The following is a 17,737-nucleotide window of genomic DNA, read 5'->3' as shown; positions in this document are numbered from 1 at the left end:
TTACATCAGCACGGAGGGGAAGAACCAGAATTCTTTGTGGGGAATTTTGAAAGGCAGGCACACTGTAGCAGAACGCCCCTTCTATGGAAATATGAAGTGAATCTCTCCAGCTGTTGGATTGGCAGTTGGGGAGGAATTTCTATTTTGTTTTATTATATCAGCTCTATTTTCACAACGAAATAGGTACTTTTATGAATGGGACCATTAAATGGATGGTCATATTGCAATTCAGCAATCTGAAGTCCTCTATGGGTGTGGAGTGTTCCTTTAAGTTCTACAGTCCTGATGTGCTTACCACACTCTAAACTAGTATTTAGTTAAAGAATGAATATGGATGATATTCATTTATTTTGATATAATAACGACAATTCCAAAAAGAAGAGCTAGTGTCATTGGGTAGTACTTTTGGCATAAACTGAACAAAAAACATGCAAGTTAAGAAAAATTCTAAAGATAAAGGTAAATTGCTGAATCGTCTCCATATGGAATAAGTTATACGCCTCAATCCAAAGATCAGGATGCAAAATCTTTATTCTAAAGAAAACAACATGTGCCTTAAACATAAAGAGGGGAGCAAAAGGACTACCAATGGTGTGTTGGTATGTTTTCTCAGTAAAGAGGATTTAAACAAGAGATCAAAAATGCAAAAGAAAATTTTAAGAATAATTAAAGGAACACTCCAACAGAAAACGTAGTCTGTGATTACACATATCTCCATGAAAGCACTCTTATGCTGGACAAGTCATACTGATGGAGGTTGCATGGATGTATGATAAGATAAGTCTGCACAACTCCATTAGATTAATTTGTCAAATCCATATATTGCATGCATCGAAATCATTCACACACAGATCTATGAGTTTTGTGTGCAAAAAATGGCCATTCATTTGTTCTTGTTCACCAGCCCAAAAGTTGCCAGCCTTCCCAGGAACTCCATAAAAACTTAAAACATAATTGTGCTTGTTATCTTCACCCAATATCCCTTTTACCAAAACTTTTGAAATTTGTACTTGAGATCTGAAAATGAAGAAGGGTATATTGTACATATTCTCTTTATGTTATATCACATATGGAAAAAGAGACATTCGTATGATATCTAAGTAGTATTCACCACAGTCTCCCTATTTTATCTTTCTTTTCAAAAACTCTGTTTCAGGGTTTGATAAAAAGTTAAATACCGTATATACTCGAGTATAAGACAAGTTTTTCAGCACATTTTTTTGTGCTGAAAAAGCCCCACTCGTCTTATACTCGAGTCAAGGTCTGCATTATGGCAACTTACATTGCCATAATACAGACCAGGACCGCCGGGCTTATACAAGCCCGGCGGTCCTGTTGGGGGCTGGCAGCGAGCTGTTACTTACCTTTACAGCAGCTCCTGTCAGCTCCCTTCACCTCTGTGCAGCTCCTCCATTCTGATCACAGTGTAAGCCTTGCGACACCCGCGGCCGTCAGAGCGCTCCACGCGGCACGCATACCGCAAGACTTACACTGTGAGCTGACAGGAGCTGCTGTAAAGGTAAGTAACAGCTCACTGCCAGCCCCCCCCCCCCCCCCCCCCCACTGCACAGCCCATCCACTGGACCACCAGGGAATGTTACAGCCCCCCTCCCTGGCCAGGCAACAAGCAGGGAGGGGGGACAAAAAAGTAATAATAATTAAAGATTAAAATAATTTAAATAACAATGTTACATTTTTAAAAAAAATTAGAATATTAAAAAAATAATAATAATAAAAATACCCCCCACCCAGTTTACACACACTACACAAACACACACACACTCTGCATCATATACACACAGAGTGTGTGTTTGTATGAGTGTGTGTGTGTGTGTGTATAATGCAGACACTGCATTCATACAAACACACACTCTGCATTATATACACACACACTCATACAAACACACACACTCTGCATTATATAAACACACTGCATTCACACAAACACACACATTCTGCATTCATTATATACACACACTACACACAAACACACTGCATTCATTATATACACACACTACACACAAACACACACACTGTAAATAAATATTCAATTAATGTAATTTTATTGGGATCTAATTTTATTTAGAAATTTACCAGTAGCTGCTGCATTTCCCACCCTAGTCCTATACTCGAGTCAATAAGTTTTCCCAGTTTTTTGTGATAAAATCAGGGGCGTCAACTTATATTCGGGTCGTCTTATACTCGAGTATATACGGTAATTGGCAGACAAGGTTTACATTTTTTGGTTTCAGATTTTTAAGTTATTTGCAAATCATTTCTTCCAGGCCTTTTTTTCTATTAAGCAACTAATTAAACTTCTGTGTTTTCCCTAGGTCTTGAGATGTCATGGGTGCATAGGCCTCCCGAGAAAGCATTCAGTGGGGAAACATTTGATGTCACCTACTCAGTTTCTGCATCCGATGAGTTTTATCACTTTGCAGTCAGAAATAGGATCCTTTCTCAGAGGTAAACCAAATGCATTTCTAACTACCGTATGTGATTGTATGTTCCAACGAGCATTGAGATGCTTTCTTTAACACTCATCTGTTTATTCAAGTTTTTTTTTTTTTCAAATGATGGGTAAAATCAAAGGGTTGACCATTGCAACATATTACTATTTTGCTTTTTTAAAGAAAATCCTGACAATCCTTGCTAATGGGACATTTTTTGGAGTTTAACAACTTATAGGTTATTCACAGTACCTGTGTTACATTATTTATTTTCCTGCCGCGCGGCCCGCTGCATATACAGGGAGTGCAGAATTATTAGGCAAATGAGTATTTTGACCACATCATCCTCTTTATGCATGTTATCTTACTCCAAGCTGTATAGGCTCGAAAGCCTACTACCAATTAAGCATATTAGGTGATGTGCATCTCTGTAATGAGAAGGGGTGTGGTCTAATGACATCAACACCCTATATCAGGTGTGCATAATTATTAGATAATGAAAAAAACACACATACAATGCTAAGGTTGTGCCCTTATGAAAGGGCAACTACCCAGCCGGCTGGTAAGGTTGTTGGTACAATATAATTATTGAGCCTGGATGAATCTTAGGATCTGGAACCCAATAGACAGACAAAAAGCAGGGTGAGGAGTACGTTCCAACAGAGCAGTATTTAAATGCTGTTGGATACAGTGCCTTAAAAAGTATCCCTATATCAATAAAAAATTTAAACTTTATTTTTTTTTTTTTTTTTTGTAAATTCTTTATTGTGATGTTCAAGTGAGTGCTGTAACACATGCTTATCCCACTACATCATATATGCGTTGTAAAACAAGTTGAACAATGACATCAATAGTGTAAACAGTAGGCATTATCGTTTTTGAGCAATCTCACATGTGTCAAGCATCGTAAAAGCTGTCAATCAATAGACTATAAACAAGTGTAACAAGTTTAGACGGGTGCTTGTCTCATAGCTAGAGCAGTTTCAATAACAGTAACAATAACTGGTTAAATGCAAAAAAAAAAAAAAAAAAAAAAAAAAAAAGAGCCGTTTCCAAACCCTATTCTAAGGGTCTTCTGGAGAGTTGTGCTTATAAATCGGACAGTTTAAATGAAGGATGTAGCTTCAGTATCGAAATTATGTGACAGGTGGAGCAGGAGAGTGTTCTCGACCATCATTAGAGACCCCTGTCCTACGGGTTATGAGGTTGAGTGTATGAAGGGAAATTGGTCGCTTGGTAGGTTGGATCGTTATATGGTCAAGAATTCGGGTACGGAGTTGTTCCACGGGTCACGTGTGTGACAGATAGAAGCTTGGTTGTGTCTGCCTAATAGTGTAACCCGCTGGTCAGGTGTGGGTTGTGTCGCCCCATGATGTCACTTATCTGGTGCTACATCCCCTTCCTCCCGTCGGTCGAAGGAGTCATATTTTGGAGACTATTTTCTCCATATGTTCAGTTCCTTATTACCTCCGTCAGTCGACAGTTTATTAGGTCAATGATTCAAGCCAGTAAGCATCACTTCGTGTCATGGCGGTATATCGTACTTTCAGCATGATCGGGTCCTCCCCGCCCCGACCTCCTCAGGCGCAGGTCAGGCCGCCCCAGCGATGCCCTTCAGAGAAGTCATATGGGCTCGAGTAAACATAATGGATGTAGGTAGGTAGAAGAGATGGAGTAAGTGGGGAAGAGGAAGGGGGGGAGGGTGGGGAGGGTAGAGGGGGGGGGGGAAGAGTGTGGAGAGCGACATGTGTCAGAGTGCGCCCAGGCACCCCCCAATCCCCAGGAGTTGTGGCGTGCGCTAAGACCCTCCATGTCTTGGTCGTGATAGGTAGACATACCAAGGGGTCCAAATTTCGACGTGTTTGGTGCTCCTCCCTAGTAGGTCCGCGTACCGCGCCTCGGCTGTGTGTATTTCTTCCACTCTCTGTAGCCATTCTGCAGTTGTCGGTGGTTGGGTTTGTTTCCATCTAACCGGTATAGACGCTTTCGCCGCGTTCAGCAGGTGCCTCAATATTGATCGTTTGTATTGGGCTATCGAGCTTTCCGTGCAGTGAAGGAGAGCCAATTCTATGCTAAAGTCCGGTAGGTCTCCCAGGATAGCCGTTATTTCCCTTCGTACGTCCTCCCAGTATGGCCTGATCCTTGCACAGTCCCACCAGATGTGCCTAAGGGTACCAGTATGTGACTCACACCTCCAGCAGACATCTGTGGTATCCCTAAATATTCTGTGCAGTAGCGACGGGGTCCTGTACCAATGGGAGAGTAGCTTAAAGTTGACCTCCTGATACTTGGTGCTTATGGAACTTTTGTGTTGTAAGATCAGTATCTGTTCCCATTGTGCTTCGGTGTACGTTCTAGCCGTCAACTCCTCCCATTGCCTCTTAAACGCAGTGTTCCGTGTGTGATCACCTGTGATCAGTTGTTGGTAGATAGTTGAAACTCTACCCTCTACCCCAGAGTCGGCTATGCAGAGGTGTTCGAACCACGTCTGTTCTCTGTGGATTGCTACTCGGTTTGGGAGGTTGTAATAGAAATGACGTAGTTGCGCATAATGAAATCTGTGCATCAGCGTCAGTTGTGGTACCTCACTCCATTCCCTTATGGTTTTCATTCCAGTATTGCTAAGGACCTCGGATATCGGGACATAACAGTCCCCATCTCCCTCGATTGGCCAGGCCGATCTGCGTAGTCCCCCACCTATTCCAGTATTGTGTGTTATCGGGATCAAGGGGCTTGGTTGAGGAGAGATGAGTTGGTTCCGCCTTAAGTGAGACCATGTCTTTAGTGTTTGAGTAATGGGTGATTCATTGCCCAATTTCGATGTCGCGTCTGCCGAGCCTTGCCATGTGAATCTGTGAAGGGCATTGTTTGTGCTTACCCTATCTAGTGCGACCCACAATTTGTTGTTGGATGCCGCATGCCAGTCCCTGATCCGCTGTAACACCGCGGCTTGGAAGTATTTGCGTATATCCGGTAATGCTAGGCCACCCCAATTCCTAGGCAGGCACAGCTTGTCATAGTTAAGTCGTGCTCTTTCTCCCTTCCAGACATATTTTATTACTGCTGACTTAAGGGTTGCAAAGAATTCTGGTGGGATGTGCCAGGGGATGGTGTGAAAGTGGTAAAGCAGTCTTGGGAGGATGTTCATCTTAATCACTGCTATGCGTCCCTGCCAGGAGATGTGGTCGTAGTTCCAGTTTTTAAGGTCGAGTAGTATTGTGCGTAATAGGGGAGCATAGTTCCTAGTGTACAGTTCTTTTGGGTTGCTGGGTATCCAAATTCCCAGGTATCGCATCTGATTCTGGCACCAATGGAAGGGATACTCGCGTTTGATCCGCTCTCGTACATCTGTGGGGGTCGAAACGTTCAACAATTCGCATTTAGTCAAATTAAGCTTCAGCCCTGATAACTGGCCATATGCGTCAAATTCCCTCATCAGGGTTGGCATAGAGTCAGCGGGGTTGCTCACAAAGAAGAGCATATCGTCCGCATATGCGGCCACCTTATGTTCCTGGTTTCCGTGGTTATACCCCCGAATCTCCGGGTTCCGCCTAACCCTGTCCAGAAATGGTTCTAGGGTAAGGGCGAACAGGAGTGGCGACAGTGGACAGCCCTGCCGAGTGCCGTTATGGATAGTGAAGGTGTCCGTGAGTGCGCCGTTCACCCTCACTCGAGCGCTGGGGTCGGTATAGAGTGCCTCTATCCAGGTCATCATACCCCTCCCCATGCCAACTTTACGCAGTGTTGCCAGCATGAAGCTCCAAGTAACCCTATCAAATGCCTTTTCGGCATCCGTCGAGAGCAGAAGCAATCCCGTTTTTTCTTTTAGCGCCAAGGCTTGTATGGAAAATGCTCGAAGTGTGCAGTCTCTGGCTTCCCTACCTGGTATAAAGCCCGTTTGGTCTGGGTGAATGAAGCGTGGCACAAATGTTTGGAGTCTAGTGGCGATGATTTTAGTGAAGAGTTTCACATCAGTGTTAAGGAGCGAAATAGGCCTGTAACTGCTGCAGTTTTCGGGGTTCTTGCCCGGCTTAGGCAGCACTGTGATTGTGGCTGCTAAAGTTTCTTGGTGGAATTTGTCGCCCTGTTGGAGTCGGTTGAGGGCTGCCATGAGGTGGGGAGACAGGATGTCTTTAAACAACTTGTAGTATCCTGTTGAGAGTCCATCTGGTCCCGGTGCTTTCCCTTTTTTCGCTACCTTAATTGCTGCTAGTACTTCTTCCGTGGTAATTGGGGCTTCCAGGTGGTCTGCTTCCTCAGGTGTTAGGGCGTCTGGACTGAATCTTTGTAGGTATCGCGTTGTTGCGTTCTGCAGCTCTACTCGATGGGCATCAGAGGACGTCGGTGATATATTATACAGTTGTTGGTAATAGTTACGGAATTCAGTGGCTATTGCTTCCGGGAATTGTGTGAGGGTGCCATCAGTCTTCCGTATCTCGTGTACTTGCGCCCTGGCTTGTTGGGGTCGGATCGTGCGGGCTAGGAGTCTCCCACTCTTGTTGGCGTGAATGTAGAAGAACGCCTTGGACCGCTGTGTCGCTCTGTGGTGCTTGCGGGCCACGAGTTCCGCTAACTGTCGGCGGGCATCCAGTAGTGAGCGATACTGCTCCTCAAGCTGCGATCGCTTGTGTTGTGCTTCCAGTTTGGATATCCGTTCGGTGAGTTCCAGCGTATGTTGCTGCGATTCTTTCTTTTTTCGCGAGGCAATTCGTATGAGATGTCCCCGGAGCACGCTCTTGTGCGCTTCCCATTGCGTTACCTTCGACACATCCGCCGTATCGTTCTCTGCGAAGTAGTTGTTTAAATGGTCTGTCAGAAGCGCTTTCACTTCCGGGTCTGACAGGAGCGATTCATTCAGTCTCCATGCCGTCTTAGTTGGTCTGAATAGCGGGGAATCCATATTTATGGATACTGCACTGTGGTCCGACCATGGCGTCGGTGTGATTTCAGCCGACTGCAAACGTTGCAGTCCTTCCTGTTGTATGAGAACACAGTCAATACGCGAATATCTCCTGTGGATGGCCGAGTAGTGTGTATAATCTCGGACCGTCGGGTGTAGGGTTCGCCACGCATCCACCAATCTCAGGTCTCGCAGAGTCTTCCTTATTGCCCTTATCGCGGTTTGTGGTATGCTACTGTGTCCTGTCGATGAGTCAACTAGTGGGTCAAGCGGTGCGTTGAAGTCCCCCCCTATGACAAGCGTTCCTTCTGTAAAAATTGCCAGTTGGCGAATCGTTTTGCTCAGAAACGTTGCTTGTTTTGCGTTTGGCGCATAGACGGAGGCGAAAGTGTATCCTCTTCCCGAAATCGTGCCTTTGATAAAAAGGAATCTGCCGTTAGGGTCAGCTAGTTGGTCCGTCAGGGTGAATTTGATATCAGCCGCTACCATTATAGCTACGCCTACTTTTCGGGTATCTGTGTGGGTGCTATGGTAGTTGGTTGGGTATCTGCTGTTTTTCAGCCTGTGGGTGTCTGATGCTTTAAGGTGTGTTTCCTGCAGCATCGCTACTGAAACCCGTTTGCGGTGAAGTTCTCGCAGGAGGTGTGATCGCTTCTCGGGCGTGTTGAGGCCTCGGCAGTTCTGCGTTAGGACGCAAAGGGGTGCAGCCGTGTACGCCATTGTGATAGTGTGGGTACGAGCGCAGCCCTCACCGTGGTCAAGTTCTGGGGTCCTAGGTCTAGATGCCTGTGCGCACCCCAACTGCCAAGGGATGGGAGATGGAGGGGTAGGAGAAAGGTAGTTGAGGTGGGGGGGGGGGGAAGGGAGGAGGGGAAGGTGAGATTATAGAGTGTGCAGTTACAGGTAAGGAAGAGGAGGGTCGTAGCCCCCAGGTGTTAGGACTCCTAAAAAATAAGTTGCGGCCCGATCCACGCCCGGTTCGGCCCGGCCCGAGAGGTCCCTGGTGAGGGGTCACAGTAGTTTTCCCTCAGAAGTTAAACGTTCCCCCAATATGGGGGGGTCCTGTGTAGCTGGGTGGATTACAAGACCGCACCGTCTCCTAGCAGGCTAGGGCAGCCGCGGAATTGGGTCCCCCAGTAGGTCGGTCTACGCAGGTCTAGTCTGGGGTAGTGGCGAGACCTGCTGAGTCCAACGTCTCTGCCTGCAATATTGCAGGAGCTCAAAGGTTAGGAACTTAAAAGTGTGTGTGGCTCGCTCAGTGAGATGTCCGTTTCCCACATGTTTCCAGTCATATGTCTGTAGCTAAGTCTCTTAGGGAAGCGATCTGTACGGTCACGTCATAGTGGGGCATGGGTTAGTGTCCAGTAGGCTGGTGCGGTATGAGCGGCTATTGGCCTTATCTTATGCTTGTGTGGTCAGCGCAGTGTATCGTTGAGCTATCGCGCGCTTTGGGTCGTGGTGTGTAGGGTTGAGGGTGGGGGGGGGGGGGGGTGCATTATGTGGTCCCGTGTCCCTCCATAAAGGTCCTTGGGTAGTGTCCCCTGCGTCAAGAGTATGGGGTCTAGTTACCTGTCCGCGGTGTAAAAGTTCCTGCGTGTGTGCGTATATCTGGTTGCGGCATATGTGTGCGTCTACGCGCGCAGTGATCGCGCTGTGTTGTGGGATCACATGCTCTCACGAGATACATTACATCAAGTATACTGTGTTACTCATCTGTATTGTCCGGGAACCCATTTATGCCCTCTCTCTGCCAGGCTTGTCTTCAATATTCCACTACTAAAACAGTGTATAGCCCAGAGTGACATAGTTTCAGTCCCGATTTGTCCCCCCCCCCCTTGTCCCACTTCCTTCTAAGTCATAGATACACTAATCACTACCTTGTTCCCACCCGCAGGACCACCTCATCTAATAAAGCCCGATAAAACATTTTCAACAAAATAATATAATATAATACAATTCAATACAATACAATGACCCATGGTTAGGTTTCTCTAGGCACCTCCCACCCCCCCCGACCATCCCACTGGCAAATCTTCAGGTAGTCTCTAGAGTGCCAACTTGGTACGACAGGAACGCTTTCGTAGTACCAGAAGTGTTACCCTGTAGCTTGAGCCCAAGTGTCCCGGAATCTGTCAACAGTCCCGTGGAGTGCCGCAGCTTGCAGGACATGTGCACATTCGGATCTGTCCCACCATGGGCCGCAGCCTGTGAGTTTGGTGTGCCATGTGTCCCTCCCCCAACAGGCCCCCCCACCCCAGTTAACTCAGGGTAGCCTCCCGGTCCAAGGGGTGTGCTATTATTGTGCTGCCATGCCTGGTCTAGGGGACCATGTGAATACCCCTTGCTTGTGTATGCGTGCAAACAGTACTTATCTGTCTTCTATGGTGCTCGGGACGACGCTGGCGTCCGAAGGTATCTGCCTGCTCTGGTAGGGTGCACGTGTCGTGGTCGGCCATTCGTGCCTGGTGGGAGTGGGAGGGGTGCCTAGCCTCACTCCTCAGGGTCCGTGGGGATTAGTTGTCTGCGGGCTTGCGGGCGCTGTGGTGTGTTGTCTCTTCTTCTGCGCTGCTGGCCTGGGGTTCGGATCCCTTGCCTCTGTTCTGTTGGCCCCAGGATCCAGTCGGTGACCTCTGTGGGTGGAAGGTTAAGGCGCTGCAGGAATCGTGGAACTTCCTCTGGCCATCTTAACGGGAACCATTCTTCGTGGTGTCTGGCTAAGAGCATAAAGGGGAAACCCCATTTATATGGGATCCCTCTATCCCTGAGCAGCGTAGTGATAGGTCTCAGGGCCCTACGTGCCTCTAGCGTAAGGGGAGACAGGTCCTGGTAGAGGGCCACCTCAGCGCCACTGAATTGCCAGGTGGGTCTCGAACGGGCTCTGTGCATTATCTTCTCCTTTAGTTTGTAGGAATGCATACAGCATATAATGTCTCTTGGCGAATTATCGGTTGCGCGGGCTCTATTAGCCCTATGTGCCCTGTCGAACACCATGGATTCCGGCGCTTCCGGTCCCAATATGTTTCGGAATAGCGTCTGTAATTTGGCCTCGACGTCCTCTGTCCCTTCTGGTTCAGGTAGGCCGCGGACCCTTATGTTTGATCGGCGACCCCTGTTGTCAAGATCTTCCGTTTGGCGTCTTAAATGTAAAAGCATATTACCTTGCCTGTGGATTGCAAGGTTTGAAGCTTCCACTCTCTCCCCTATAGCTTGCACAGAGTGTTCAGTAGCCTGCACCCTGGTGGCCTGTGCTGTAAGTTCAGCCCTGAGCGTGGTTACCTCTGTGCGGATCGCCGCATGCAGGGTGTCAGATAGAGCTTTCATGTCCTCCTTGGTAACCATGGTTGCCATGGTTGCTGTCAGGGCTCTTATATCGGCGCTGATGTCAGCCAGCGAGAGTTCAGCCGGCTCAGAGGCATGTGTGCTGACCGGGGAGTCGGCCATGTTTGCGCCCGCTGCCACGTGGCGACCGGTCGTCGACGGTGCCAGGTACCCGTCCATAGGACCAGCTTGGGGATTGCTCGGGTGAGTCCTGGGGGTTTGTGAGCCGTCTGGGCGTTTTGTGCGCCCCATTATCGTGCCGTGCTGCGGTGTTAGCTTTGCTGTTAAGGCTGTGTGGGACGGAGCTCTTCCCCTAAGCAGCCATTCTCGCTTGCGGCCAAACCACGCCCAATTTAAACTTTATTAGCCTATTACAAGATAAAAGGGTTACATGAGCACCTATGTATCAACAGATTGGCTCTGTTATCGATAGTAGCCTTAAGTATCTATCCTTGGTATATAGTAAAAGTCTCCTTGATTGGGGCTTATACCTAATATTACCCTAGAGCAGCACATACCCTTCAAGATCTCTCTGTGAGGTCGATCAGTTGGGTTGTGAGTCCACCCAGTCTGGACAGAGTGTATTCATAGGTATGAATAGCAGATATTGGTAACAGGGAGTAGCAAAAAGTGGTAACAAGGAGAGCAGTGAGAACAAAGTATACGGTTGGAAAATTAGTAATGAAGTCTAATGTAGCAACAACCTGTCACTGTTCTATTACTGTTGCTATTCCCTGGGAATACATTAGACTTCATTACTACATTAGACTAATTAGACTTCATTACTAATTTTCCAACCGTATACTTTGTTCTCACTGCTCTCCTTGTTACCACTTTTTGCTACTCCCTGTTACCAATATCTGCTATTCATACCTATGAATACACTCTGTCCAGACTGGGTGGACTCACAACCCAACTGATCGACCTCACAGAGATATCTTGAAGGGTATGTGCTGCTCTAGGGTAATATTAGCCTAAGCTTCCTTGGTATAAGCCCCAATCAAGGAGACTTTTACTATATACCAAGGATAGATACTTAAGGCTACTATAGATAACAGAGCCAATCTGTTTATACATAGGTGCTCATGTAACCCTTTTATCTTGTAATAGGCTAATAAAGTTTAAATTTTTTATTGATATAGGGATACTTTTTAAGGCACTGTATCCAACAGCATTTAAATACTGCTCTGTTGGAACGTACTCCTCACCCTGCTTTTTGTCTGTCTATTGGGTTCCAGATCCTAAGATTCATCCAGGCTCAATAATTATATTGTACCAACAACCTTACCAGCCGGCTGGGTAGTTGCCCTTTCATAAGGGCACAACCTTAGCATTGTATGTGTGTTTTTTTCATTATCTTTCAATAAAGGGTTCATGCCCATATCTGGTGGAGCTGGTACCACCCATTCTGACCCATTCCCCCAGCCATAGGTCTAACTTTGCTGTTGATCTAGGACTAAGGGGAATCTTTTTCTGTTTTCTACATTTGTGCATAATTATTAGGCAACTTCCTTTCCTTTGGCAAAATGGGTCAAAAGAAGGACTTGACAGGCTCAAAAAAGTCAAAAATAGTGAGATATCTTGCAGAGGGATGCAGCACTCTTAAAATTGCAAAGCTTCTGAAGCGTGATCATCGAACAATCAAGCGTTTCATTCAAAATAGTCAACAGGGTCGCAAGAAGCGTGTGGAAAAACCAAGGCGCAAAATAACTGCCCATGAACTGAGAAAAGTCAAGCGTGCAGCTGCCAAGATGCCACTTGCCACCAGTTTGGCCATATTTCAGAGCTGCAACATCACTGGAGTGCCCAAAAGCACAAGGTGTGCAATACTCAGAGACATGGCCAAGGTAAGAAAGGCTGAAAGACGACCACCACTGAACAAGACACACAAGCTGAAACGTCAAGACTGGGCCAAGAAATATCTCAAGACTGATTTTTCTAAGGTTTTATGGACTGATGAAATGAGAGTGAGTCTTGATGGGCCAGATGGATGGGCCCGTGGCTGGATTGGTAAAGGGCAGAGAGCTCCAGTCCGACTCAGACGCCAGCAAGGTGGAGGTGGAGTACTGGTTTGGGCTGGTATCATCAAAGATGAGCTTGTGGGGCCTTTTCGGGTTGAGGATGGAGTCAAGCTCAACTCCCAGTCCTACTGCCAGTTTCTGGAAGACACCTTCTTCAAGCAGTGGTACAGGAAGAAGTCTGCATCCTTCAAGAAAAACATGATTTTCATGCAGGACAATGCTCCTTCACACGCGTCCAAGTACTCCACAGCGTGGCTGGCAAGAAAGGGTATAAAAGAAGAAAATCTAATGACATGGCCTCCTTGTTCACCTGATCTGAACCCCATTGAGAACCTGTGGTCCATCATCAAATGTGAGATTTACAAGGAGGGAAAACAGTACACCTCTCTGAACAGTGTCTTCTGCACGCAATGTTGATGGTGAACAGATCAAAACACTGACAGAATCCATGGATGGCAGGCTTTTGAGTGTCCTTGCAAAGAAAGGTGGCTATATTGGTCACTGATTTGTTTTTGTTTTGTTTTTGAATGTCAGAAATGTATATTTGTGAATGTTGAGATGTTATATTGGTTTCACTGGTAAAAAAAAATAATTAAAATTGGTATATATTTGTTTTTTGTTAAGTTGCCTAATAATTATGCACAGTAATAGTCACCTGCACACACAGATATCCCCCTAAAATAGCTAAAACTAAAAACAAACTAAAAACTACTTCCAAAAATATTCAGCTTTGATATTAATGAGTTTTTTGGGTTCATTGAGAACATGGTTGTTGTTCAATAATAAAATTAATCCTCAAAAATACAACTTGCCTAATAATTCTGCACTCCCTGTAGAGTGTAGGTGTGATGTCACACCCATTCTTAAAGTGACCACATCATCATTGCACTCCCAATCAATTTTGAGCCGCAATGATAAACTGGGCCAATAAGAAAACAGGTAAACCTATTTAAGGCTTGCTTTAGCCTCTATTCTTTGCCCTATCGTGTTTTTTTGTTAGATCCTCATTTAGTGCTCCTAGAGATTCCCTTGTGATTTCCTGTGTTTGACCTTGGTTTCGTAATTGACTTGTGATTTTCTAGTATACTGACCCGGCTTCATATTTGACTCATAATTTTCTGGTATCCTGACCCAGCTTTGTATATACTCTGTGTTTTTCTGTATTCCTGACCTTGACTTATTCTCTACCTTGTTTCTTGCTATATTCATTCGTTCAAGTCCAGCCATTCAAAGGCTCGGTAATATTCGGATCCAACTTTTGTGGGTTTTCCTCTTTCCTGCTGGTATGACTCCAGTGAAATGTATATACTTGAACAGGTCTTAGCATTTTTGCTTCTCTAAGCATGCATTTCATAAGTAAAACAAACAAAATGAATACTGAGTAGTCAGCAGACCTATTGTATTAAGAAAATTAAAGGAATACATATTTTGGAAGAAGGCTGAAAATGATAGAAGCATCCTAAACTGATCTAAAACTAAATAATCTCTTTATTTCTGTGATTAAGTGATGCTGCATCAGCTAAAAGGTTTTGTGAGCTACAGGAGTGTCCATCCAACTGGAAAGATGCAAATGAAGAGAATTGTTGTGTGCACCATGCAAATATCCACTCCTGCCCACTGCCCTTCATGGTAAGTAAGTCTGATTTTCAGAAAGATATCAAAGCTTAGGGGACGATCTTATGTATATTTGGGGTCATGTGTGCCTTTAGCTAAAATATGATGTTTATGTTTGCTCATCCCCATGTTTAAAGTGCATCTGTCATACTCCAAACAATTTATGCTTTCTAGAATGAGCATACAATTTTATATATACATTGTGCTATCAAATGTATAGATTAGGAGAAATATCTATTTAAAAATAGTTTTTTCTCCCAGCTGTCAATTAATAAGAGGCATTGACTGACAAAGGAGAGCAGAAAACACCTCTCACAGGAGGTCCCTCTGCTCTTCACCAATAGCAACACCAGCGTATGCACTGTGGATGCTATGGCTACTCCCTAGCCAGCGCTTCTAGCACCGCCTACGATGTCCCGGAACAGAGTAATATGATGTCACTCCGTTCAGATGCCAGCACGCTGGCAATGAAGCCAGTGTGTCTACATCACTGATGAGCTTTGCCTTGCTTGGGGATGCATCACAAACAGGGCAAATCAAAGAATACTTCAGGAAGAGCTGAACTGGAGCGGAGGAAGGTCATGAAGTGTAATAACTTACAGCGCCACAAAGCGGCGCTGTAACAGAGGAATTTTTTTTAAATCTTTATATTTTACATTGAATACACCTTGTATCTTTATGATAAATGGTTTATTCAATGTATATGGTAGTGATTACTGGTAAGTAGCAGGTTCACTTTAAGAATATACTTGCTTGAAAAATAAAAAATATAGAAATCCACACAGTTTATCCTGCAACAAGATACGTTCAACTTAGCTAACTGTCAATCATTGCTATAAGCTCTTTGTCTCTCACTTGGCGGTCAGCATAGTGAAAGCATACAGAGAAGAGGAAAAATTAAACAGTGTTTCTATTTCTCCTCTTCATCTGCAATGTCTAAATTGGATTATGATGTCATATGTGAAATTTTTAATATATAAGTTAAAAGAAAACAAGGCATAGGTGATTTTCAATTATTTATTCAATGGTATAAATTCAAGAGAAATAACAGCTTCCATTTAAATCTTACAGAAATCATGGAAAAGTTAAAAATTAAATATTATACAAAGCTGACTGACTTGCATGTGATAAAATGTATATTGTTTTTAGTTTTCAGCAAGTAGTTGCTGCGCTATAATGTGTATGAGCAATATCTAGCAAAATTACCATATTATGTTTTTATCACTTGCTGTTTAAGCAGCTTTTATAGAGAGAAATTGTGTTATGTTAACACATGTATGTGATACTTTTAAAGCAAATTATATGATAATAATAGCCTATTTCTAAAATATTATATTTTTATATTATTCCAAAATGTTATTGGTACCTATCAAAAAATATCTTACAGGGTGATTTATTAAAGTGAGCATTCAAAGTAAATTTAAAGTGAATTAAACATTTCAGGTCAAAATAGCCAAAATGGAAAAATTCTATAAGGTCAGCTATACTTTCTGTTCAGCAACTTTGAATTCTTACTTTGGTTAAGAAACACCTTAGACCATTCAATTGGGCTTTTATTTGATTTCAACACTTTGTAGAAAGATAAACAAGTCTAAACTGTTTTAAGTGTAAGTTGTTGGACACTTGGCACCTCTCCCATGATTCATCTCTTTAGGCAGACTAGATGGGGGTCACAACTGATGCCCCAAACAATATAGATAAATCTAAGCCATAAACACAAACTGACATAAGTCAAGTGTTTTATTACGCTATTAAAAGTGGTGGGGGCATTAATGTTATCTGGCATTTATCAACTTATGTTAAAACACAAAAACTATAATCACCCACATCAACTGTAAATGATAGATGGTGAAAACACTTATCTTAATAGACAGTTGTTACAGCTTCCTCCAGGGGCATCCCAGTAATTGTCCCTAATAATATCAGATAGGTACAAACATTTATCAACTTATATATGATATTATTTAATCAGATGTTCTAAATATTTCATGAGATGTACTTAATTTATAGATCAGGACCCTTGAGGAAAAAAATGTGTTTTTAACGTTGTTGAGCAATGTTTATTAAAGAATATATAATTACATTAAAATGTTTGGTGTTAAGATTACCTTTGGGAAAGTCAGAAAGTTATATAAAATGTAAATATAAATGTGTAATCTAATTAACTTAAATCATAATGCAATAAAAATATTTTAATGGGTTACTTGATCACTGAGATACAATCATTTATGTCTGTGCAATGAAGAGTAAAGGAGGAATATGTGGCCCTTGGATCCCAGATGATGGTCAGATTTTCACTCACACCATATCTACTTCTGGGAAGATGACCCAAGGGAACTGGAGTGCAAAGGTATGTTTGGTCACTTTCTTGCTGATTAACTTTAGATTTTTTTTAAAACTCTGATCATTTGTCCTCAATTTGTAGCTCCTTAACTTTGGAGACAGGGCATCCCCTGGTGGTCTGATGGTAGTGTCGAGGCTCTCAGCCTTCACCTCTGTCAGGGGTCTGGTCGGGAAGGGGTGCTGATCTACAGGATGGAACCCAACATGCAAAAAAAACAATATACACACAAATCACACACAGGTATTGATATTTACAAGGAAGATAGTAAAATAAAATACAAGGACACATGGAGACAGACAGCTCACGAACACAAGGAGGCTGGGAGGCTGGGAATATAGCAGCCTGCAATAGCACCACGAGACAGCATCACAAAATGCTCATCCACCACCAGGGCCATCTTTAACGTGGGGCAAACAGGGCAGCTGCCCTGGGCCCAGTTACTCCTGGTGGCCCAAAGCAGCTGCCCGGTGGCTCCGCCGCCTGCATGAAAAAATGTAAATAAAAAAAAAACGTATTTCCCTAATGGGCCTGCGGTGCTGGTATTGCGGCTGCACCGGGGCCCACACACTAGGGCCACCCGTTGAGCATGATCCAGCAGGGAAAAAGTTACCTGCGCTCTTTCCCAAATCCCTATGTATATTTAAACAAATGGAGGTTTTTAGTTACCTCCGATGGCCATGAGAGGGTATGCCCACCTGCCACGTCAAGGCAGTCCTCTTAGGTGGGTCCTAACTCTAACCATTCACCTTGCTTCCTTAAGCTACATTACAATGCTGGATGTATGTAAAAAATACCCCTATCTGTCTCATTAGCAAACATTTACTTGGGCCCCCTGCACCCCCCCCCCCCTCCCTGGCACTCAGTCATGCCCCCCAACTGTGTTGAGATGTACTCCTAAGGTGCTTTCAGTAGTGTTCTTGAACATGGTACAATAAAGTTGTTGTCCTGCCTCTTACCTTTTTGAGCCTGGAGCAGAGAAGTGATAAACATGTACATGGTGTTTAGCCAATGTTACTGTGTACAATTGCCCAGTTATCCTACACTCAGTATGCAGAATGTAGCAGTTTCCATGAAGAGTGCTCCTTGGGTA

General features: G+C 44.3%; 1 protein-coding gene across 1 annotated transcript in view; it reads left to right on the top strand.

The window, feature by feature from the left end:
• LOC134612198 (atrial natriuretic peptide receptor 1-like) overlaps positions 1-17,737 on the top strand; it is a 180,584-nt gene that overhangs the window by 17,205 nt on the left and 145,642 nt on the right. Inside the window, exons 3-5 of the mRNA XM_063456550.1 lie at positions 2,334-2,466; positions 14,195-14,318; positions 16,549-16,653. Coding sequence (XP_063312620.1) covers positions 2,334-2,466; positions 14,195-14,318; positions 16,549-16,653 — 362 coding nt within the window. The remainder of the gene's footprint in view (positions 1-2,333; positions 2,467-14,194; positions 14,319-16,548; positions 16,654-17,737) is intronic.

The sequence above is a fragment of the Pelobates fuscus genome, chromosome 5, assembly GCF_036172605.1.
Source record: "Pelobates fuscus isolate aPelFus1 chromosome 5, aPelFus1.pri, whole genome shotgun sequence".
Taxonomy (NCBI): Eukaryota; Metazoa; Chordata; class Amphibia; order Anura; family Pelobatidae; genus Pelobates; species Pelobates fuscus.
This window is presented reverse-complemented; position numbering and strand designations above follow the sequence as displayed.